This window comes from Nematolebias whitei, chromosome 20 (genome assembly GCF_014905685.2).
Source record: "Nematolebias whitei isolate Nwh7 chromosome 20, NemWhi1, whole genome shotgun sequence".
Lineage (NCBI taxonomy): Eukaryota > Metazoa > Chordata > Actinopteri > Cyprinodontiformes > Rivulidae > Nematolebias > Nematolebias whitei.
This window is the reverse complement of record NC_056517.1, coordinates 29,929,678-29,954,723: the sequence shown is the minus strand read 5'-3', so window position 1 is coordinate 29,954,723 and position 25,046 is coordinate 29,929,678. Positions and strand designations below refer to the sequence as shown.

At 41.1% G+C, this 25,046-nt stretch overlaps 2 protein-coding genes across 2 annotated transcripts; both read left to right on the top strand.

Annotated features, from left to right (window-relative positions):
- The first annotated feature begins 2,100 nt into the window (after positions 1–2,100).
- spata13 (spermatogenesis associated 13) lies at positions 2,101–12,440 on the top strand. Its single transcript, XM_037693967.1, has 12 exons — positions 2,101–2,482; positions 4,724–5,073; positions 6,807–6,951; positions 7,066–7,193; positions 7,379–7,558; positions 7,978–8,157; positions 8,307–8,486; positions 8,590–8,822; positions 10,177–10,306; positions 10,380–10,755; positions 12,065–12,151; positions 12,274–12,440. The coding sequence occupies exons 1-12, from the start codon at positions 2,101–2,103 to the stop codon at positions 12,438–12,440; spliced, it is 2,538 nt and encodes an 845-aa protein (XP_037549895.1).
- Positions 12,441–17,764: 5,324 nt separating this feature from the next.
- tmprss7 (transmembrane serine protease 7) lies at positions 17,765–24,323 on the top strand. Its single transcript, XM_037694099.1, has 16 exons — positions 17,765–17,872; positions 17,938–18,005; positions 18,108–18,301; positions 18,377–18,412; positions 18,492–18,720; positions 18,823–18,944; positions 21,452–21,552; positions 21,631–21,737; positions 21,832–21,968; positions 22,067–22,174; positions 22,284–22,391; positions 22,458–22,574; positions 22,684–22,879; positions 22,975–23,243; positions 23,935–24,071; positions 24,162–24,323. Exons 1-16 carry the CDS (start codon positions 17,780–17,782, stop codon positions 24,321–24,323), a joined length of 2,184 nt encoding a protein of 727 aa, XP_037550027.1. The 5' UTR covers positions 17,765–17,779.
- The last annotated feature ends 723 nt before the right edge of the window (positions 24,324–25,046 follow it).

Sequence of the window (25,046 nt, the reverse complement as noted above, 5' to 3'; positions counted from 1 at the left end):
GGAGCTGTGGACATTCCTTGCTTATCTTCCTTCTATCTTTCCGCTTGGAAAGCAGACAGAATTATTGATCCTCTATTTTTCCAGTTGCTACCCAACATGATTCCTCGGCTGCTCACGGAGGAGAAAGCACAAGGAGACAATTCAGCGTGGTTCTAAAAGCCTCACATTGTTTGTGAAGGGTGTTCAGTGTCTGTCAGCAGCAGTGCTTGGCGGCGGTGGCTCTGTGTTTACACAAGTGTTCGGTGCGATGGAGTAAGCCGGTTGAAGTGACAGCAGATTCCACTGAATGCTTGATTGACGAAGCTCGTCTGTATGGAAACGATTAGAAAACGCTGCTTCTCCCTGCAGCTGAGCACCAGAGGCGATCCTTCTTTAAAGCGTTTAATCTTTTTTTGATTTTGTCAGACCTCGGGAAGGTAATTTTTTTTTTTGTAACTGCGATTCTCTTAATTTCTTACTTTAAAAATAGGTCATTTTCAGGTCAGCTGAAGCATCTGATAATGATCATACTGATTCGCATCTGTGCTAAGTTGAATTTGCATTTTCTAATGTTGTAAAATCCAAGACTGCAATCAAAAAGATGGAAAAAGAAACCTGCAGGTCAGAACAAACCTGTCAGCTCTGAGCATGATGTTAATTTTATAGTGCTCCGGTAACGTTTGTCAGAGTAGTAAATAGTTTTTAGGCAACTGTAAAGCATTGATTGTCAACTTGTGGCTCCTGGGCCACATCCTGCCCCTGAGCTCATTCAATCTGCTATGATTGAAACGATCAGTAAATTTTGAATTCATAATCGGCTGTTGTGATGTTTTTAAACATTTGGAGCTGTAAATTATGGTGAAATTGATCAAAGTTGTTTTGCTTTGTTAGCGCCTTGCTAACTTTTATCATATTGTACATTTCAATGATTTGAAGATTCGAGGACCACACAACCATTTCCGTCATCATCACCTAATCTTCTCTGTAATCTGGAGGAAAAAATGGGCAATTTATTGCATTAATCACAATGGATTAGCAATTTTCATTGCTTAGTCAGGCTCACAAAGCTGGACTTCAAAGCCTCAGCTGCATTAGCCACTGCCCTGACTCACACACACTTAAGGCTGAAGTTTGCACCCCCTCTACCCCAGCCTGGGCCTCCACTCTCCTTGAACACAGTGCCAAAGACAAATGCATGTTGCGTTCTCAGTGAAATGTGTTTCTCCTCTTCACCCTGTTCATAGTTTGGGATTTTCATCTTTTTATTTCTTCTCATCCTTTCATTTATTACATATTAATATCTAAAATTGTATTTGATTTGTGCATTACATTATTATATTAAACTTTCTTTTGCAGGCAGAACTAAAGGACCCGGTCTTTTCCAGAAGTGAAGAGCCCCTCCGGTGCTTTCACAGCTCCAGAACTGAGCCTCTAATCCGGAGCAGACCCCTCAGTGATATTTATCCACAGCAGAGCCATCATGAGAGGAACCCGGTCCCCTATCTGCTGTCGGGATGCAGCGCCCAGGTGCAGCCAATGACTGCCGGTCCTCGCTCTGATGAGAGCAGATTAAACGGCATCAACTCCTGGTCCAACTCTGTTTTAGGTCAAACTGAAGGCAAACCTTACTCTTCAAGAATCATGAGGCTTTTTTCCAACTCCAAAAAAGGCCCAGTTCCTGCTCACAGTCCTGCTGCCGAGAGTCCAACCTCTGCCAGCAGCAACGATGGCGACAGCAGCCACCAGCCGTGGGCAGGACTTTCAGGTCTGGGTGTTGTGGACTCCTTTAAAAAGTTACGATCATCTGTGCTGCAAGGGATTCAGAGTAAAGCGGCAGCAAGCAACAATGGAGGCCACGTCCATTTACCAAACAAGGAAATGACCAATGGCTCAGCTGTGAATAATACTGAGGAGACTAATTTTTTTAAGACGGAATCTGAAGGAAATAATGTGAATAACAGAAATTTTACGGAGCAAAGCTCGCCTACGTTTAGCCAGTGTGGCTCAGATATTGATGACTACGACGATGAAGATATTGATGTAAATTTACTCACTCGCAATTCACGATTCTCAAGAAGCATCAGGAGAGCGTACGGTGCTGGAAGGATAATGTTACATGACATGGAACATGGGAGACGAGCTGGAAGTAGCAAAAATGTCACTACGGTTACCACACAAGAACCACATCAAGCCTTTAAGGCCCACACGGAGACCCTGATTGAAAAAAGAAATGTGAAAGTTCTGAGCAAACGGAGCAGAAGCACAGAGAATCTTCCTACTTTCAAGCTACCTGTTAGCAACAAAGCCCCGTGTACTGGACGTCCATTACAGGAAAACACCCAAAGGATTAGTTTATCAAATGGGACACCAAACATCCTAAGGACCTCTAGCTTTTCTTCAGTGGACCTTCGGAGATGCACAGATTGCCACAGGAGGAGCCCCGTAAAAAACAAAACACAAATGCTGAAACTAATCGGCAGCATGACTGACCTCACTGTCCGACGTAAGCACAGTCCTTCCTCCAGTCCCACCTCTCCATCGCTCATGTCCCCACTGAGCCGACTCCACGATGACTATTCTCGCCGTGCGCCTTGCCTACAAACGAACGAGCGACAGCGTCGGCCATTACCCATCACCGTCCCGGTCGGTTCTGTTGAACACGCGCTGCTTGTTCATCATCAGCCTGAAAACAATGGAGACGTCCAGTCGTGTCCAGTTGTCATCAGTCCGCTTCCTGTAGAGCCCGCAGAGTCAACGGAGCCGATTTCAGCTGGTGTTCCTGCTCAGCACGAGCCGCTGGCTCCAACAAAAAGTTATCAACAGTTAAATGAAGGATTTTCACCGACACTAAGCCAAAGAGAGACTTCTCAACACCAAGACCAAACTGAAGACGGCTCACTATCGAAGGAGGTGAGGCAGCAATCTGTCAAATAACGCTAGGATTGTAGGAATTAATCTGTAGCCTTTATCCACCTGAAAACCAGAATATGCTGTGTAGGGACTTTTTACAGACTGTTCAATCCTTTTTGAAGTGTTCACTAAAACTTATTTCTCAGCCTCTAAATAAACATTAAAATTATATTTATAATTTTTTCAAGTGGGGTTCTGTGGAATGGTCCAGAATGATTAATATTTGTTGAATAGTCTGAGCTGAGCTGAGACTAAAGTGGACTCATGCTAACGTAGCTGAGGTTGTTCAAAGAGCCATCTGCACAGGTAAGATATCTGATCACAACGAAGCTAAAACTTTAGAAATTATTAATAATTTATGTTTTTATATTTAAGATATGAAGTGTTGCATAGTTTTTAAAAGGCTGCATGGATTAAAATTGTAGCTGTTTAAATAATGACAATGATTTTAATTTAATTCTTAGATATTGTTTTAATTTCAAAACAGCACAAATAAAGATGCCCAGATTGAAAGAGAAGGAAGCTCTAAGACGGATAAAAAGTTAAATTGTTCTCATTTTGAACAGCAATAAATGGCTTTTTGATTTGAATTAGCCTTGACCCTTCACTCGAGCAGGAAAATATCACTCCTATAAATCCAAAATGACCTTTGAATTTAGTACGGCTCTTAATTTATGTTCCCACGATAATGTCATGCTTGTAGGTACTGGAGCACGTAGCTCAAAATCCAAGCTGTGAGAAGTCCAAAGTCTCCTTGCATGTCAGGTGAAGAAAGTCCTAGCATTGATTGACCCTTCTGTTCCCGTCAGCCGTGTTTGATTCCTGACGTCCTCTGCAGCAGTCACATGCTCAAGCCAGCTCGCTGCGCTACCAGGCTCTCTGAAGGAGCAGGGAGAGTTAATGATTAGGCTTTGTTTATGATTAGTGACCCCCCCCCCCCCCCCTGCGCAAAAACAGCTCCATAGTCCTGTTCCTGTGGGAGGGTAGGAGGCTCAGACTGAGCACAGCCTCACTTCTCCTTCTTCACTTTAGCTGTAGCTGCAGAGATCAAAGTACAGCTCTCTGCACTCCAGGCTTACGACAGCTAACAGCACCACCAAGTAGACGGGGAGATTAATGCAGAAGTTTTGGAAAATTTGTTAACATCGGCAGATTTTCTTTTTGACAATGAACTGGAAGAACACCTGTATTTAGACATCACAAGGCTTTTACTGGTCTTAAACAAAATGTAGGGACCAGCCGGCCAGTGTTTTTGTGTGTTTCACGATGGTGCTAGGACTTTGCGTGCCTTTCCAGTGTATATGCCAGGGCCCGGAGCCAGATCAAGAAAAGCAAGAGGTGAGCCTTATTTCTGTTGTAAACCTAAAAGTCTAAGAGCTTTTTTTTTTTCCAATCAGCTTTTTGTTGGGTATATCGCACCGTCTGATAATGTTTCTTTAGTGAGATCTGTGCAGTTTTTGTTCAGATCAGGTAAGCAGAGAGTCGACTGTTGAAATTGTGGAGCTGGTCACTGAGTGGTTGAGTGAATTCAAAATAAATCAGTGTTTTGTTTTGGACTGTTTTGTTAAATATCCTTGAAGTAGTTTCTAACTTAATCCTGTTCTAGCCATTTTCCTTTTACAACTGATTAACAAATGTTCTTTGTTTCCGGCCGACTGGTCCAAACCTTTGTACACTGATTGAAACGTTATTTAACAGACATCAACTCTGTTTTTTTTCTTTTCTTTCCCCCAGCTGAGATCAGATCTACAAAGTCTAGAACCACTTGTCCAAACAGAAGAAATATCAGCAGCAAGCAGCAGCCCACCTCCCATCTCCCCATCATGCTCCTTAGAGTCACCCGTATCGCCCACATCTCCAACAGATGCAGCCGCAGATTCCACAGAAACCTCTTCGGTCAAGTCCAGGCGAAGAAGTGGGCGCCCGAGACCTAGGCCCATTTCTGACTATGCACAGCTGGTTTCCAGGAAGCATTTAATCCCCGAGGAAGCTGCTGAGCAGTATGACGAGGAAAGGACATCTGACACGCTGCTGCATAATGTCTGCGGTGATAACAGGAATGGAGTCAGCTCTGAAAACTGTAGCATGAACGGAGACGTGCAACGACATCGGCCCATCTCAGTGATCGGAGCCGTGGATCTGTTCCCTGCAGATTCAGAGTTGGAGGAAGACTGCCTTCCTTCTGTAAGCTTTAACTTCTCTTATCTATTATTTTAAAAGTTTTTCCTATTTTAAAATGTGGAAATTTGGCACAAAAATCTAATAAAATTGTCATATTTTGACAGTAGGCTAAAACATACAAACCAAATACTTTACTGTGTGTGTTTACATTTTTACCCACCGTCCTTGTTTCTCCTGCATTCAGAAGCTGGGGCTGATTATAATCTTTTAGTTCTAATCTGCAGCTTTAGACGTCCCTAAGTCCTGCTCACCGCTTCTTTAAATTCCAGGTCAAACCGAGCATAATACGACCATTTAAAACTCCTGATTTTTGAGTTTGTAGAGGAAAAAGTACAGTTAATATTAATAAAACTGATCTTTGTATTTAAAAAAAGCATTTTTGGCTAAACAAATTAAAGCATTCTTGTATCTTTAAAGAGTTTTTCTTTTACTATTGAAAATAAAAAGTAACGTTTGCATTCTATAATAAAGAAAACTACTCAGAAAGCAGCGAGTGGATGAAATTAAGAAATTCAAAGCAGCTTCTGATGGTGTACAAACTTTTATATGGTCAAATATAGGGATGCACAATATTGGAATTTTGGCCGATATGTTAAAACTTATTTGGCTGATAACCGATACCAATACCAATATTTTTCCCCCTACATCTACTTACAGAGACTACATAGCTTTCTCTGCTGTGGAATTAAAATACATTATTCTGCATGGTCTTTGTAAGTTTGGCCTGCTACCAAATGCAGATGTCAAAAAGGGGACTGAAAATGATGGAACACTTTGACATGGATTATGTTTAATGTCAAATTTATTGATGACATTTACTCTCTAACACAATGACAACACTCGAACAGTGCAAATTTGTAAATTTTCACAAATCTAAACTCAATGTGATGTCATAACGATGTACTGGCACTGCAGGCTTCCTTGTCACTGGGTTGTCATACAAAAACAGCGCCTTTATATATATATATATATATATATATATATATATATATATATATATATATATTATATACAGTGCCTTTTTTATTGGTAAGTTGTTTTGATGGAATGTCCAATATCTAACTTTATCGCTAATATCGGCCGATACCATGCCGATAATATTGTGCATCCCTAGTCAAATTCCTGTGTTTTCATAGCATGCGAGCAAATCACCAGCTCAAATTGGTAAAAGTCGAGCTAAAAGCGACAGAAAAGCAAACAGAACAGGTATGCTGAAGCAAATTTCAAAGCGTACGTTTTTGAAGAATTGAAGGGATTTTAACGTTTTTAAAAGTGTAAAAGTTGCAATAAACAGAAGTCAAAGCACCAATCTCCTGGATGAGCTGAACATGTTGATAAATAAAAGGCTTAAGTTGCGCAAAAATATGCAGAAGTTGTTAGACTGAAAGAAACAGAAAAAAATAAAGCAGGAATACATTTAATTCCTATTGATTATAGTAAAAAACAGTCGAGATGGGGTTGAAAACATCAGACATCTATTCCAAGATTCTAGGTTTGATTTAGGGGTGAACCCTTTTCTCCATCTGCTTCTCATTTTCTGTCACCTCCGTTTATGATAAATGTCTCCTAAAGTATTGTAACAAAACAGATGAGAATCTCAAAGTAACCGAGGTAGGAATGCAAACTGTCGAGACGTCACAGCTGTTATTTCTGTGTAACCGATTCATCAGGTAGCTGGTGAAAACAAGAGAGAAAACTTTTTGTTAATTCCAGCATTTTTTTTCTCATTATTACAGCCTTTATCACGACCGCCCATCCCCTCCCATCAGGTGCCCCCCTACAAAGGAGTTTCTGCCAGGTTTCGCCCCTCCGTTCTTTCCCAGAGCACCCCCATCGGACTGGACCGCGTGGGGCGGCGGAAACTCCACAGAGTGCTCAGCGGTGAGAACGGGACTTGCGCGCCAGATTTGACAGATTTTCCTCTGGGAACATGGGGTGGGGGGGCAGAAGAATGTCAACAACTGCTTGTTTTGAGTTTCGTAATCTGCGTTGCAGATGGTGTGTCGGAGCGCGGGGCCACACTCGACGACAGCGTGAGCGAGGAGGAGGAGAGCAGCTTTGATGAGCTCTCTGATGTCACGCCCTACCTGCAGCCAGGGGTGGACCTCTCTGTTCTCAACGAGGTGAGGCTGAGGAGAAAATCCTGAGTTGTACTCGTGCTTCCAGCTCATCTCCAAAACGAGCATATGAAAACGTTTTTAAAATGTTTGGCTGCTGCATGCACATGTCTAAACAAAATCTTCCATGATAGACAAAGACTTATCCTCCGTGTGTTTGTATGTTTCTCATCTGGGTGTGTGCGGCTCAGTGGATAAGCTCCGGCCAGGCGGTGTACGCTGAGCCTCTCTGGGATCATTTGTCCATGGAGGAGCAGGAGCTTTCCTTCAAGGCTGGAGATGTTATCCGTGTCCTGGACGCCTCACATAAGGAATGGTGGTGGGGCAGGGGGGCTGACAAGGAAGGCTGGTTCCCCTCCAGCTTTGTGAGAGTAAGTGGACTTTCTGACCCGTGTTCCTTGTACACATTTGCTCTCCAGCAGCACTGAAAAGAACTGGCTTAGACCCCCAAACAAACCCCTGAATGGTGCACTGAAGGGCTCAGAGCTCAGCTGGTTTCTGTGGTGAAGGAATTGATCGACAGTTGGGTCTTAATTAGTCAGGCTGCGGTAACCATGGTGAGCTTAGTTGATTGGCAGATGGCCGTCTGCTGTGTAATTGCTTGTTGCTGAATCAGTGTAGATGACTTAAGTTTGCACATGTTGCCATAGTGATGTGAAGTTGTGTATTTTTATGTAAAAGTAGTTTTTTTCCCTCACATTGCTCCTTGATATGTGAATACATACATACATAACTTTTTCTTAAAGCTAATCTTATGTGTGAGACTTGTTTGTGGTTGGATGTGTTTCAGGTGCGTGTGAACCAGGAGGACTCGGGTGCTGAGAGTGTGGAGAGCGTAGCAGACCAGAAAGATCCAGCTCCTCAGGACATGCATGCTACGCAGCACAGGGAGCAGATGAGAACCAACGTGGTTCAGGAAATCATGAACACTGAGCGCATCTACATCAAGCACCTAAAAGACATCTGCGAGGTATTAAACCCTTTTAAGACAAGCAAGCCTATGTTTCAGTGAACTTTATCTATGATGCAGCCATTTACCTTCGTTCTGCAGCCCCACCTGTTGGCCAGTATTGAAACTGTTGTTGGCTCTTCTGTGTATAAAACATTTGTTTGTTTCAGGGTTACATCCGTCAGTGCCGGAAATATCCCGGCATGTTCACCGAGCTGCAGCTAAAGACCATCTTTAGCAACATAGAAGACATCTACAAGTTCCAGAGGCAGTTCCTCAAAGACCTGGAGAAGAAGTACAACAAAGAACAGCCACACCTCAGTGAAATAGGCTCCTGCTTTCTCCTGCAGGTTGTAGCTAGGCTTCAAGTTCTCCACATTGCTTAATTCACATCTCAACCAATTTAGTGTTGTGAATTTGAATATTCTGTAACGTTCCTCTGTTTCTCTTCAGGGCGAGGGCTTTTCCGTCTACTCTGAATACTGTAACACTCATCCAGCTGCCTGTGCCGAGCTGCAGTGCCTCATGAAGATCGGGAAATATAAACACTTCTTTGAGGCCTGTCGCCTCCTCCAGCAGATGATTGACATTTCCCTCGCTGGTTTCTTACTTACGCCTGTTCAGAAGATCTGCAAATACCCTTTACAGCTGGGTGAACTGCTCAAGTACACGCCCAAAGATCACAGGTAATATCTTCATGCCAGTATTTATGCCCCTTCCCATTACAAACCCATTAAATGCAACAATAAATTTGATCACAATGGAAAGATGTACTGAGAAAAATTGAGTCCTGGCATTTTTATAATTCGTACACACTTCTTCCAACAGCACTTAGACACACAACACCCCCATCGTGGCAACAACACACCCAGATGGCAATAGCTTCCACCAGCTACGTCACAAAACTTGCTCCGGAAGGATTCTAGGAACATCCTTCAGTACCCAAAGAGTTTAAAATAAATAAATTATCTTAGCCAAGTTGTTTAACAGGTTATGGGTGAGGATCTTTAAAATAAATGTTCTAACTATTTTCTTTTTTTGCTGCATCATAAGTAGGCCTGTCATGATGACAAATTTTGCTGGGCGATTAATTGTCTCAGAAATTATTGCGATAAACAATAATATTGTTTGAAATTTGACAATAATTAATAATTATTGTCAAATTTAAGAAGAAATGTTGAATTTGTTTTGAGTGTAGTACCTTTTTCTACCACCAGATGTCAGTATAATATTGAACCGAAGGATGGATAGCGAGGGAGAGAGCAGTGTGTCTCTTTAGGAAAATGGGAGGGAGGCCCCTTGACGTGACATGGGCTGTCTGTCTCTTTCCTTTTTTTGGTTCTCAAAATGGCGGACGCTCAATGTGGTTTGAGCGCTTTAGCATAGCATTTTTTCACAACACAAAGCTTTTAATTAAAAAATCATTAAACAAGTTCTCAGCTTCTTTTTGCAGAAAAAGAAAACAAACAAGTTTTTATACGAAGGCACTGGTTTCAACCGTGAATTTTGGAGCTTTGACGAGACAGAGTTTTTTCCCCGAGGTCGGTCTGTTATCTTAGCTCGTAGCTTAGCTTCTCAACTTAGCTGCTATTAACGATCCAAAAACACGATTTTGGACAAGGATTTTAAAGAGAAAGGGAAAGGGAAAGAGCACCGGAGTTGAACCTTTTGTCATCCAGTGTCTTCAGTAGAAAGAGAGACACAAAGAAATGATAAAGCCAATAAATGAAAATGAGGTAATAATTTTCATTTATCGTGCGATTAATTGATTTATCCTAATTATAAGCAAACCTCACAAGGTTAAATATGTGATCGCGGGTAACGTTTGTAAATGTGGCGTTCAGTCTTTGATCAGCCACAGAGCGAAGCAGTAAATCAAGAGAAATCACATTCACTGACTGCACAACAGTTAACTTTCCGCACTTCCACGTACAAAAATTGACAGAATCTGTTCAACCCAAATGTCCTCGTGGAGAAATTGTTTTAATAGGGTGTATTTTTAGTCTGCGTTTAAGTTCATGTTGCCTCATTTGATTCCAGTGACCACGCTGGTGTCAGTAAAGCATACGAAGCTATGAAGAATGTGGCCAGTTTAATTAATGAAAGGAAGAGACGACTGGAGAGCATCGACACCATCGCTCACTGGCAGGTGGCCATTTTGCACTGGGAGGTGAGAATGACTACCAGCTAGTTTTGATATACATATTAGATCTCTCAGTGTTTTAACTCTGAACATGTTGCAGGGTCCAGATGTGCTGGAGCGCAGCTCGGAGCTGATCCACTCCGGTGAACTGACTCGAGTCGTCCGACAAGGTAAAATGCAGCAGCGCAGCTTCTTCCTGTTTGACCACCAGCTGGTCTACTGCAAAAAAGACGTCCTGCGCAGAGACTTGCTCCACTATCGAGGCCGGCTGGATATGGATCAGGTGGAAGTGGTAGACGTCCCTGACGGGTGGGACTCGGATCTGGGCCTGACTCTGAGGAACGCTCTGCGGCTGCGCCATGCCGACACGCTGGAGTTTGTGTGCATGCTGTGCGGCAGGAAGGTCCAGGACAAGCAGAGGTGGTTACAGGCCTTCGCTAAGGAGAGAGACAGAGTTAAAGAGGACCAAGAGATGGGTGAGTTCCTCAGAATCCAACACCAGCGCTTATCATCTGCTGCATTTTTATCCCAAGCCAGTTGGATGGAGCTAAAAGTTGTTTTGGGTCAAACCTTTTAAATTATGTTATTAGCAATCTCATGCAATATCGAGTTAGATTGTGGCACCCAAAGAATATCAAGTGGATGACTATCGGCTACTACCACACAAAATGTAGCTGAATATTTATGAAAATGACTGAGAGGGAGCCAGTTTTCATGAATGCTAATACCAATTTGCTCTGGTCACTCATGAATTGGATTGCTAATACTATTTTTCGGATTATAAGGTGCAATATCAATAAATGAGTCTGTTTTCATACATAAGGAGCACCGGATTATAAGGCTCACTGTTGATTTTTTGAGAAAATTAAAGGATTTAAGTTCCTTACAGTCCGAAAAATATGGTAAATGTTAAGTCAGAGATAGGCCTGTCACGATAAACAATAAAGCAATTACTCGCACAATAAATGAAAATTATCAACCTCATTTTCATTTATCGGCTTATCGTCTACTGAAGACACTTCCCCTCCCTTTCTCTTTTCTCTTTAAAATCCATTTTAATCGTCCAAAATCGCATTTTTGAATCGCTAAAAGCAGCTAAGCTGAGAAACTAAGCTACGAGCTAAGCTAACAGGCCGACCTCGGGGGGGAAAAAATGTCCAACTTGTCGAAGCTCCAAAATTCACGGTTGAAACTCGTGCTTTCATGTAAAAAGTTGTTTTTCTCTGCAAAAAGAAGATGAGAACTTGTTTACTGATTTTTTTTATAATTAAAAGCTTTGTGTGAAAAATGCTACGCTAAATAGCTCAAATCACATCGAGCGTCCGCCATTTTAAGAGCCGAAGAAAAGAGAGAGACAGCCCATGTCTTCAAGGTGCCTCCCTCCCATTTCTCTTAAAGAGACACACTGCTCGCTCTCTCACTATCCATCCTTCAGTTCAAACAGTCTTATACCGCCATCCAGTGGTTAAAAAAAAGGTACTATACTCGAAACAAATTAACCAACATTTCTTCTTAAATTTGACTAATTACTAATTATTGTCAAATTTCAAACAATATTATCGTTTATCGCAATAATTTCTCAGACAATTAATCGCCCAGCAAAATTTATTATCGTGACAGGCCTAGTCAAATATGCAAAAGTATCGTTCCAAGTTTCATTCAGATCTGTCCAGTGGTTCGTGAGATATTTTGCTAACAGACAAACGAACACCGAGACACGTTTATAGAGTCATCTGTGTGCCAGCAGATATTTAGAGTTGATTGTGTATCGTCTGTTGTTTGCAGGAATGGAAATCAGTGAGGAACAAAGAAAACAGGCCATTTTTAAGGCCAGAAGGCCTAAACACGGGAAGATCAAAGGTAGGAAAATATTTTCTTGTTCTTGTGTACCTGGATTATTGAGCATGGACTTTGTTGATTTTTTTTGTTTGTTCTGTTTTTCAGTTTTAATTCATATTTAACTATGTTTTTACGTTTAGCTTTGGGTTACTCTGGCTCCATCCCGCCACACCACCAGAACCTGACGCCCCTCCAGCAGCGCCACGTCAACATTCCAACCAGCGTGCCTCAGCAGCAGGTCTTCTTCCTGGCCGAGCCCCCCAAACGAAAGCCTTACCACCTGCTGTACAGCATCACCCGCAACGCCTTCTTCAGAAAATGACTCTTTAATTTTATTTTCCCTCTTTCTCTGCACATTCAAAGCATATTTAAAATGTCCTGAAGTCTCAAAAACACTTTTTTTTAGTGTATGCACTGTTAAGATTTTGTTCTGTGCCTCTGTGTGTTTTTATTTTTTTGTTACAAGTTGAAATTTCAAGTGCCTGTGCTTTAAAAGGGGCATTAGAAAAGTGTTAAAAATACTGTTTATTCGTTTTTTTTTATTTGTTAAAAATGCTGCTTATTAAAAAAAAAAAACTTATTTTAATTTTTCTGTTTTTTTAATAATAAGAAAGATATACTGCTTTTACTTTTTAGTTTGTTTCATGAAGGCTGGGCCCTTTTTTTTGCCGTCAACTCTGAGCACAAAAAGGTCAGAGAGTAACGTAACTGCACATTCTCAACCCATTTAACTGTAAATAAAACAAGTGTAATCAGGAGCATGTTTCTTTAAAATGAATGCGTTAGCTCAGTTTAACTTGTGTGGCTGACAAATATGGAGGATTTGGTCCAACGTCGTGATGGAAGGTAATGAATGAAACCTTAGCTGTGGGTCTGGAGGTTGTCGGGTTCTCGGCTGCTCATCTGTTGCCGCAGGATCTGATTTCAGACACCTGTAGACCGAGGATCCGCACAGCGTTATGTGGGGCTCAACGCTTGTTTGCTGCTCTTTATGTCAAAGCGAGCTCGAGTGCATAGAGAATGGAGCTGAAAAGGCAAAAGTTAGCAGTTTGACGATGATGATTATGACGGCTTGATGGGATTTCTATGTCATGGGCACAAAGCAGGAGGAGACCGAGCATGCACCGCCTCAACAAGACTCTGCAAGTGTAAGTAAGATAATTGTTTAGAACAAATACAGCCTTAAAGTGTATAATGAGCTCTTTGAATGGGGAATTCCCGTTCAAATTAATTTTATTGCTCAGTTTAATCCTTTAAAAGCAGCGACTTTTGAAGTTAAACCTTTTTGTTGTCAACAAAATAAAGTTTTTGTTCTTCTTTTCTTTAGTAGTAAGTTGAATCTAGTTTTGGTCCAGATAAAATCAGAAAACCGCTCCAGTCGCTGGAGAATAGTCGACCTCTTTACCTCCAGGAGCTCCAGAGATTCTCACTTTTATGTTTTTGGTCATTCTCTGCATTGTGACGCACCATCTAATGAGCTTTTCATTTGTGCACGTCATTTACCTCCATGAATGCACATTCCACTGCAGGGACAGTATGGTTTGTGAATCTTTCCAATCATCCCACAGTTTTTGACTTTCTCTGATGCATTTGTTTGTTTTGTGCTTGAATATTCTTAACGGTTTACACCCTGGGTTTTGCTGTTTGTCTCCTGGATAGCATTAGATCAGAAGTGTCCAAAGTGCGGCCCTCGACTGCACTTAAAGAATGGTATAATTTTGACCCACAGGCTTAAGAGGTTGATGCAGATGTAGACCTTTAGATTTAATGGTGATGCGTTTTAAATGTAATTTTTAGGTTTAACAGCAAAAAAGATTAAAATAGTCTTCTCAAAATGGGTGAAATTTACAATACAAAAATTTAGCTATAATTCCTTTATCCTACAACAAACCTTCACTGACTTACCAAACAGTAGAATTTTGGATGATAAATCATAAAAATTGGTTAAATATAACAAGTGTTTTCAAAGAAAATAATTTCAGTTGAGTTAATAATCGATGGGGAGAAATTTGACATTTTAAAAAGAATCTAAAGTATCATCGACGTACAAGTTGATCAACAGTGTCCCTTCAAACCTTCTATGGATCTGTTAGGGTTACCCTAACCCTGACCCATTTGGGCCGTCCATGGTCCAAATGGGGGACTGAAGATCCACCCCCTTTTAAAAAAGAACAGTTACGCATTTTAGACTTTTGCCTATGACAGTAAATGAAAATGAACTTTCAAAGCACAAGAAAAAAAAAATAGTCCCCCCAAAAAATCCAATAAATTGATTAATAAAGGGAAAAAAAACAACGTTCATGTTTATGAGGCTCATAATGTTCTGGATCTACAAGAATTTAAACTTTTAGCCTTTCTTCAAACTATTATTCAAGTTGTTAAAAATGAGGAGAGAAAAAAAAACATTTTCTTAAATTCAGATTTAGACAGTTCTGCGCCACCTATGAAAATGTTTGGACACCCATGATGGTTGTTGTTGAGGGATCAAACACCAACGCTGCTTTCTGCCTGTTTTGTATTTCTCGTCTTTTTTTCTCCTCAGAATGCACCAACGTTTGAGAGGCCCTCCTCATTTTCCTGCTGTTTGATGGATTAGCTGAACGAATGCCACACATGGAATCAACTCCAGATGTTTTACTCTTTTTGAAATGCACTGCAAAGAAGTGTTGATTGATTTAAGACCACATTTCTTTACAAATAAGCAAATTTGGGTCTAATTTCAGTAAATCAACTTTCCCCAATAAGGGTTTTGTAATGGGCCAGATCCAATTGGGATTATTGCATGTAAAGTCTTCAAATATATATATTTTTATGGGGTTACAGCAACTTTGTAAAACTATTTCTGTGCATTTTAAGAAAATTATGTGGAAGAAATACAGATTTTCAACCAAAAGACATGTTTGGCTTAAAATAATTCAAATCTTCTTTAGAAACCATGACAGTCAATTCACACTAAATTAATGAGCGCATTAAAGTCTCAATATCTTTCTCATATTCATAAAAAAAAAAACTTTTTAAATCTGCAGTTCATTTTCATTTGATTCTCTGAAAACTAATTTAATTTGTAATCCTTTGTAATTTGTAAATAAAAGGGGCAGCAATGTATAAATCCACATTAAGTAGCATTTTTCATAGTGATGCGTGTTCTAAGAAATCTATATTTGTGGCTTTAACAAATATGTGTAAAAAAAAAAACAACTTTATTCTCTCTCTGAGAACGTTTATGCTGCTAACATGTGATGGATTGGGTGCCAACTGCACAGTATGGGATGACACTGGATGAATAATACATGTGCGCTGGTGTAACTTAATGACTGCTGAGTGTTGCATCTGATAGAGATAGTATTGCTTTCAGATATCCCTCGTCATGATGCATCACATTAAACCATTCTCAAGCGTACATCATGCAGCAACAAATTACTGGGAGTTTAACCAGAACCTTGGGACTGACCATTGTGTAGAATAAACCCCCTCCTGCTGGTTGTAAAGCTTGCAGATGTGTCCGTGGAGGTGGCCACTGTGGATCACACCCTGCGGATGCTGCGTAGGATGTACAGGAAGAGCAGACGGAGACCCAAAGGACTCAAGAGGCTGCTGGCCTATCTGCTGAACATCCCGCACATCACCGTCATCGTCACGGCGGTCGTGTTTGTGTTGGTGGTCATCATATGGTCGCTGCTCTGGGTCTTTATCAGTAAGTAAAAGATCCTAAGTCTTACAAAAAAAAAAACAGTTTATACATCAAATCAGTATTTAGTGTGATCATCTTTTAACCTTCTGTGGATGTTTGGCTCAAATCCATCTGTTTGGAGATCTCTGTGGGGGTCACACCACTTCCAGGACTAATCGTTCTATTTGCCGAAGATGGTTCTTAATATTAGCTGCATGTTTGTGGTTGTGGTCCTGCCACAGAATAACTTGAGAACCAATTTGACGTCTTCCTGATGTCATTGCGTAATGGTTAAGCATCTGCTTGAGAACATTGTTAATCTGGACTAAATCTAAGCTTACAAGGAACCCTGGCCGTGTGTCACAGCTGCCTGCACTCGTGATTGTGTTGCTCTGCAGCTCTCCAGTGAACAAACGATATTTTGCTGATACAAATCAATTTTTATGACTCATCAGTTCAGAAAACTTTGTTAAACGGCTCAGTGCTTGTGTTTTTGCACACGGTTGAGTCATCTAGACTTCGTTTTAACGGTTGAGATTGGACTTTTTCTTTACAAGTCTTCCCTCAAGACCACTTCTGGGCAAATATCTTCAGACAACAGAGAGATGTAACTGGGCCTGGACATTTCTTCTAGCTGAAATGTAGCTGAAATGGAAGACTAAGCCTACTTTAGCAGAAGAAAGCAGAAAAAGCACATATTTGCTGGATTAGATTTAAATAATCGGAAATGAGTACAAAAATTAGGAAATTAGCTTAAAAAAAGCTGAAATTAGCAAAATAGCTGAAAAGTAGCTGAAAAGCTTAAACTACTAAAATGAAGAGGAACGATCTGAAACGAGCTCCAAAAATGTGGAATTAGCTGAAAATGTTAAAATTAGCAAAAAAAATAGCTAAATAGTAGCTGAAATTGCAGAAAATGCTGAAACAAGCGTAACAAGCTGAAATGAGCATAAATTAATAAGTTAATTAGGCTGAAAGTAGCAGAGATTACCATGAAAAACGTGAATTTATCTGAAAATAGCTGAAATTAGCTAAGAAATGCTAAAAGCATAGCCGAAAAGTTAGAACAAACTTAAATTAGCAGAAAAAAGCAGAAATAATACATGTTCACCTAATTAGACTGAAAGAAGCAGAAATGAGCACAAACAAAGTGCAAATTATTTGAAAAAGCTGAAATTAGCAAAAAAAACAAAAAAACATCAGCTTAAAATTTGCTAAAAAGGCAGAAAGAAGCTTAAATTACCAGAAGGAAGTGGTGGAAGAACACGATATTCTGAATTAGGCTGAAAATGTTTGAAATGAGTGCAAAAATTGTGGAATTAGCTGAAAAGGCTAAAATTAGCATAAAACTGCTTAATAGTAGCTGAAATAGCAGGAAAAAGCTGAGACTTGTAGGAATAAGCTGAAAGGAGCATAAAACACTTAAATTAGCAGAAAGAAGTTAGAAGAAGCACAAAAATGTTGTAGTTAGCAGGAAGAATTTGAAAGGAGCAGAAAACAGCTGAAAAAACTGCAAGTAGCTGAAAAAGTTTAAATTTGCACGAGGAAGTTGAAAGAAGCTGCACCAGAACAAAATGTGAAAAGAGCAGTAAAATGTTGAAACAGATCTAAAGATTTGAAGGATCTAAAATGAGCTCAATTCATTTTATATTTGGGGGAAAAAGTCAGAAAAGGCTAAATATTTCAAAAAGCTAAAGTTGCACCAATACCAAAAGTCATAGCACCCTTCTCCTGAACGAGCTGAACGTTTTGATGTATGATGTGTTGAAATAGCACAAAACGTGTGGAAAGTTGATTAAAAACCTAAACATAATTTTGTGCAATCCCTTACTTTGTCGCATCAAATACTGATTTGCTTTAGATTATTTTCCCTTTTTGCTTGGATCTTGTGCAAAGTGCTCAACATAAGTAAATATGTTTTTTACATGACCTGATATGATTGGTTGACCTCAGTCCGCAGGGAAAGCTACGGCGGAGTCTATTTCGCCGGGATGTTTCGGGTTGCCAATGTGGAGTTCATCCCAGAATACCGCCAGGCAGAGTCCCATGAGTTTGTCTTCATGGCAACCAATATACAACACGTGGTGTGTATCAGTGTAACCCTGACACTGAGGTGAGGGAGTATGTTGTAATCGCTGGTGTCTTGTAGGTGAGCAGTGTGTACAAGACGTCCTCCGTGGCCCAACTCTACAAGCAAGCCGTCATTTCAGACCTCAGGTACAGATGGCTCATCATCATCATCATCATCGTCATGAACCGTGAAGAGACCCAGCTGATGTTTACAGGTTTTGCTTCTCCCCGTTGCTTTCACCCCCTAAGTAACAACGATCAGGGCGGCGTGCTGGTGCATTTCTGGATGGTGTTCGTTGTCCCCCAGGTGAAGAGCGCAACGATGTCTGAGGAAATGATAGAGGCCATTCTCAGGAACTCGGTGCACACAAGTCTGCAGAACAGGTCGTCTGTTGGCTACCTGCTGGGCCTTCCTGTGGACATGGACTCCATCCTCATCAACGGTGCGTTTGTGAGCGGGGCTTACGTTCAGAAGTCTGTTTGTGGCTGTAGTTCTAATGAAATAATCTGCTCTGCAGTTGTTCAGCGTTCAGATTACACATCGAACACAGAAGGTAGGTTTAAGGACGCCTGTGTGAGGTGAGTAAGTTGTACTCTTTGCCATGTCCTAAACTTTGCATTTTAATCTTTTAGACTCGCAGTGTGTAGATAAACTGTACGCCAACATTCCTGGGGTCAGCGTTCCTCTGAATGTCTACTCATCTTGGGGTGGTGTGAACTGCCATGTGAAGCTGACCTCTGCGCCTTTCTCTCTGATCCGCCTGACTGTCTCCTCATTTCTCATCGATCCCACTGACTGTGTGAGCGATGCCGTGGTGGTGTACGACGCTCTGCTGCCCATGAGAGGGCGCATTCTGCACAGGTGAGCCTCACTTCTGGGATGAAAATAAACACCTTTGATGTGCTACAGATGTAAACCAAAGCAGCAGCTCTGAAGGTGAACTGAAGTGTCTGTGTGTGGCAGCCTGTGTGAGCGAGTGTCCAGCTCCTTCTCCGTTGTCTCCACCTCCAACGTCATGTTGCTGTCCTTCAGAATGAGTGACAACAAGAGCTTCAAAGGGTACTTTGAGGCCATCGCTGAAGAGAGTAAGACACATTTTCATTTCCTTAATGTCAAAGAGTCCAGGTCATAATCAGACTCCTTGTGTCTTTTTGTTGCAAGTTGATATATTCATCAGAAGTGTTAATGAACTTTGGATGCACATCTGCAACTCGTTGTGTGAATGTTTATGAAGCATTCACACAACTGTGATCCATTTTTGTTCCATACGTTTTTCAGCATCTTTCTCGTTCCACAATTTTTGTGCTATTTCAACAAGTTCAATTCAGTTTATTTATATAGCGCCAAATCACAACAAAGTTGTCTCAGGGCACTTTACAGGAGCATTCACATACATAAAAGCCAATTAGTAAAGTCTAAGGAACAAGTCATATCAAAACGTTCAGCTCATTCAGGAGAAGGGTGCATTGACTTTTGGTATTGGTGCAGCTTTAGCTTTTTGAAATATTTAGCCTTTTCTGCCATTTTTTTTCCTCATAGAAAATGAACTGAGCTCATTTTTCATCCTTCAAATCTTCAGATCTGTTTACAACCTTTTACTGCTCCTTTCACATTTTGTTCTGCTTCAGCTTCTTTCAGCTTCCTTGTGCATTTTTTTTAATCAGCTACTTTCAGCTGTTTTGTGCTCCTTTTAGATTCTGCTAACTAAAACATTTTTAGGCTTCTTTTAACTTTTTTTTTCTGCTAATTTCAGCTTGTTATGCTCCTTTCAGCTTATTTCTGCAAGTTTCAGCTTTTTCTGCTATTTCAGCTACTATTTAGCTGCTAATATGCAAATTTTATTTTTGCAGCTAATTCCATATTTTTTTTGCATTTATTTCAATATTTTTCAGTCTAGTTCAGCAAAAATGTGCTCTCTCCACTTCCTACTGGCAATTTAAGCTTTGTTTAGAAATGTTTAGCTACTTTTCAACTCCTTGTTGCTAATTTAAGCATTTTTCAGATAATATCCACTTTTTAGTTCTCATTTCTGTTTCTTTCAGTCTAATTGGGTAAACGCTTGTTTTATCTGCTTGTTTTATCTGCTTGTTTTATCTGCTTTTTTCTGCTCGTTCTACCTTTTCAGCTACCTTTTTTTAAGCATTTTTCAACTAATTTCAGCTGGTTTCAGATAAATTTTAGTTATTTTTGGTAATTTCTGCTACTTTCGGCCTAATTAACTTCTTTCTGTTAATTTTGGCTCCTTTCATCTTTTTCTGCTAGTTTCAGCTTTTTCTGTTATTTCAGATACTTTTTAGCTGTTTTGTGCTAAATTTAACTTTTTCAACTAATTCCACTTTTTTAAGGTCATTTCAGCTCCTTCCACTTCCTCCTGGTAGTTTAAGCTTCTTTCTGCCTTTTCAGCTAATTTCAGCTTTTTTAGCTAATTTCCCAATTTTTGTGATCATTTCTGCTTATTTAAATCTAATTTAGCAAATATGTGTTCTTTCTGGGGCAGCATGGTGGCGCAACTGGTAGAGCTGCTGCCTCTCAGCGAGAAGGTCCTTGGTTCAAACCCCGGTCCAGGGGCCTTTCTGGGTGGAGTTTGCATGTTCTCTCCGTGCATGCGTGGGTTTTCTCCGGGTGCTCCGGTTTCCTCCCACAGACCAAAAACATGTATGTTAGGCTGATTGGTAACTCTAAATTGTCCCTAGGTGTGAGTGTGAATGTTTGTTTGTCTCGTTTGTCTCCATGTGTCCCTGTGATGGACTTGCGACCCGTCCAGGGTGTACCCCGCCCCTCGCACAGTGATTGCTGGACATGGGCACCAGCGACCCCCGTGACCCAAAAATGGAATAAACGGGTAAAGATAATGGAGGGATGGATGGATGGTGTTCTTTCTGCTTACTTCTGCTAACTTAGGCTCGTTCTTTAATTTCAGCTACATTTCAGAAAGTTTTTTGTTAATTTCAGCTGTTTTTTAGCAAGTTCTTCAGCAATAAGCATTCACACCGCATTTTCACAGGAAATACAATTTCCCTAGTTAACATCTGGAGTCAAACTGGTTCAAGGTGGCCACCACAGCTTGTTGACCTTAGCCAACACAAAAATGGTTATAAGTCCATCAAACTTCTTCATACTGAGCTAAAATTTGGCGTGATGGTAGTAGATAGTACTCCACAAAATATACTTTGAGCTGTCCAACATAATGTCTACTCTAATCTGTTTGTTTTAAGTTTGTAATGACTTAAAATGTGCAAGCGTGTGCTCTAAAATGCACAAAATGTTGTAGTTTTCATTACATGTTCCCTTTAATAGTTTGATAAGCTGCCAGCATTTCAGTAAAATAATTATTCCTGTCCTAAATATCAGAGATTAAAAAACAACGATGTAATCTGTACAAAATTAAGTCAAGCTGAAAGTATTTCTAAAGCTTTTTTTTAAGGAAAAAAAAATCTGATAGGATTTTTTCTTCGCCTCCAATTCCTACATGTGTCCAGTTTGCCACTGTTTATGTCTGTCCAAACAGGTCTCACTTGTAAATGAGTCTTTGATGCTCAATGTGATTTATCTGTTTAAATAAAGGTTGAATGAATGAATAAATCTGTTTCAGAATGTTTGTCTCAAATTGAGACCCAGCCTGGTGGTCAAATCTACAGCCCCTTCTACCCCAGCCTGCTGCCCCCAAAGTGTTCCTGTATCTGGAAGTTCAAGGTCAAGACTTTTACATACTTAAACACATTTATTAGTTAGTTTTTCTCTTCTTTTACGTATATATTCTGTGTAACGCAGACTCCAAATCCAGGTTTAGGAGTTGCACTTCACTTTGAGAACTATGCATTGAAATCAAAGGACATGAACGGCTGCAACAACGGCTGGTGGCGAGTGAACGAGGACATGTAGGTGGCTGCAGAAAATCCACCCTGAACAAAACGAACAACAACGTCCTGGAAGTATTTGATGGTTTTATTGACGTCGACTCTCCTTCCCCAGTTTCTGTGGCATCTACGTGGGGTACCACACGGTGTTTCGGGTCGATCACCAGAGCCCAGAGGTGGAGTTTCGCTGCACTTCACCTAACTCTGTTCAGCCTTTTCAGGCCTCCTACAGCAGTTACAACATCAGCCATCGTAAGCACGGCAGGGCAAGAACCTGACTCATTCATAAAATCAAACCCAAAATAGTGTTTTTATGCTTTACGCTCCCATCCTAAAACTTCATTCATCAGCCTGTCCAGACAGCTACTTCTTGTGCACCACCGGGCTCTGTGTGGAGAGGAGTCGACTCTGCGACGGTCTGGATGACTGCCAGGATGAGAGTGATGAGCTGTTCTGCTGTAAATTGGTTTATAAGTTACATAATGTGTGGATTGTAAGCCTGAGAGGCATTGGTTGGATCTACTGACAGTAAAAGTCCTACAATAAGCATGTTGCACATCTTCACAGCAAGGCCCACAATGAACTGTGGGAGCAGCAGTCCTCCACACCCTCTGCTTGTGTGCAATGGAGAGAAGGACTGCAGCCGTGGCGAAGATGAAATCAACTGCACTCAAGGTATGCATTTTCTTCTGCATTTCAAAGTGGGATTATTAAGTTTTAACCTCTAATATGCTTTGACAGAAACGACCTGCTCCGCGATCAGGTATCAGTGCAGCAATGGATCCTGCATCCTGAAGAAGAACGCAAAGTGTGATGATGTTCCTGACTGTCAGGACCACAGTGACGAGGCCGACTGTGGTGAGTCGGCTCAGGTTTTAATTCTTCTACGACACGCAACTTGATGGTTTTTTTATGATCTTTATTACAAAATGTCCCAGACTACTTGTTTTCTCTGCATCACCCTCAGCATGTGGTCACCCCACCCCGCTAAAGAAAGCAGGTTCATCTACAGACCTCCAGCGGGTTGTGGGTGGAGTTAATGCTGTGGAAGGGGAGTGGCCTTGGCAGGTCAGCCTACACTTTGCTGGCAGCCTGTACTGCGGTGCTTCGGTCCTGTCCCCTTATTGGCTCATCTCAGCCGCCCACTGCTTCAACAAAGACAGGTCAGCCACACTCATTGCTGAGAAAATTAATCACATACTTATTTTACTAATAATAAATCTGGTAATTACCTGACTTCTGCCATCTGACCCTGCAGGCTCTCTGACCCGCGGTACTGGAGCGCCCACCTCGGCATGCTGACGCAAGGCAGTGCCAAATATGTGGCGGAGATCCAGAGGATCGTGGTGCACGAATACTACAACGCGTACACGTTTGATTATGACATAGCCCTGCTGCATCTGAAGAAGGCCTGGCCTCCCTCCCTCAGCCTGCTGGTCCAGCCCGTGTGTCTCCCATCCTCCTCCCACACTGTCACCGAGAGCCACCGTTGCATAGTCACAGGGTGGGGGTACCGATCCGAGGACGGTTAGTAATGTTGTTAATTTTGTTTTTTGCCTGTATTTTATTCTCACCAAAATAAGTTTGAACTTCAGCGAGCAGATACCACTGTCCACTCGGATTTGAAGTTTTACAGATTTTTTTTTTCTCTCTCTTAAAGAGGTCAAATTTTTAACAGTCATTGCCAATTTGTGGTGCAAAGCAGTAGCTTTCTTTAGCTTTAACAACTCCATTTCAGCTCCAGTCATTAAGCACTGAACATTCTGGCTGCATTTTTGCGGAAAATTATGTTGTTTTTTTTGGCTTTTCTCTCATTAGAGATCGCCACAGCGAGTCATCCTCCACCATCTCACTCTGTTCTCACTCCAACTACCTCCATGTCCTCTCAAGCTGCATCCATGTTTTTCCTCTGTTTTTCTCCTGACAGCTGTTGTTCAACCTGTGCTGTACCTCTGATGATCTCATTCCTAATCTTATCCATCCTTGTCACTCCTAAAAAGAACCTCAACATCTTCATCTCTGCCATTTCCAGTCCTTCCTCCTGTCTTTTTGTCAGTGCCACTGTCTCCAGACCACACAACATATCTGGTTTCACCACTGTCTTGTAAAAAAGCAAACTATATCAGAGCCTTTTTATATTCACTGTTCGTTTCAGCCTGATTTTCTCGAGCTTTCAGTTAAGTATATAATAGTTAATAATTGTCTCACCTTTCTGCAGATAAGATTTTGCCCTCAGTTCTTCAAAAAGCACAGGTGTCTGTCATGACTCAGACCGAGTGTCAAAAGATTTATGGCCTCATCTCTCCACGCATGCTATGTGCCGGGGTCCCTTCAGGAGAGCGAGACGCCTGTAGGGTGAGCATTCCTGAAACTCATCCCCTTCTGTATATATCAAGCTGGCGTGTATCTTTGTGGATGTTTTTTTATGTGTCTTTTCTGTATCAGGGGGATTCAGGAGGTCCATTGTCATGTCAGGCTCCAGGTGGGAGTCGTTGGTTCCTGATCGGGATTGTCAGCTGGGGGTCCGGCTGTGGCAGACCAAACTTACCCGGAGTTTACACCAGAGTGAACAAATTCACCTCCTGGATCTACAGCCATATCAGCTGACATGATGACATCCATCCATTATTCTGTATTAAAATAATCTATTATTACACGCTGCATTCTTTTTGTCTGTTTTATCGGTGTTTTTAAACATTCAAATACTAGAGACTTGATATCCTGAGCAGATCTATATCTCCCCATTGTTAAAGGGATAGTTCAGGTCTTTTAAAGTGAGTTCTGTGGTAAAGTTATTAACAATCAATATTTTACCATTTTGTAAATAACTATTTGGGAAATCTCAGTTTGAAGAAAAACAGCAGAATTCTGACGAGACTGATGAGCTAATGGTTACTCTGAGTGAGGACAAATCCAATGTGGACTGCTGTTTTGAATATAAATCCTAAAAAGAATTTAAATGGTAAATGGACTGTACTTAAATAGTGCCTTTCTATCTTATTTCAAGATACTCAAAGCGCTTTACACTACAATCTGTGCCTCATTTACCCATTCAAACATCACTCTACTAGATCTCTACAAAGATAATTGAACAAATCATTCTAAAGAGACTAATCAGAGCTTTAGATCATATTCATACACTGATGGGACACACATCAGAGGCTATGAGGGGTTCAGTGTCTTGCCCAGGGACACTTCAGCATGTGACTGCTGATGGATTTGAACCCCCAACTCTCACATTGGAGGAGGACTGCTCTTACCACTCAGCCACAGCCATCAAGTAAATACAACATCCCTCCATTTTCCATTATTGAGGATTAAAACTTCAAG

Coding starts and splice junctions, on each gene's coding strand:
- spata13 (XM_037693967.1), top strand. CDS start 2,101: ATGGAACATGGGAGACGAGCTGGAAGTAGCAAAAATGTCACTACGGTT. Junction 5,074..6,806: donor AGGAAGACTGCCTTCCTTCT/GTAAGCTTTAAC, acceptor TCATTATTACAG/CCTTTATCACGACCGCCCAT. Junction 6,952..7,065: donor ACTCCACAGAGTGCTCAGCG/GTGAGAACGGGA, acceptor TCTGCGTTGCAG/ATGGTGTGTCGGAGCGCGGG.
- tmprss7 (XM_037694099.1), top strand. CDS start 17,780: ATGTTTCGGGTTGCCAATGTGGAGTTCATCCCAGAATACCGCCAGGCA. Junction 18,006..18,107: donor GCCGTCATTTCAGACCTCAG/GTACAGATGGCT, acceptor TCACCCCCTAAG/TAACAACGATCAGGGCGGCG. Junction 18,302..18,376: donor GGACTCCATCCTCATCAACG/GTGCGTTTGTGA, acceptor TCTGCTCTGCAG/TTGTTCAGCGTTCAGATTAC.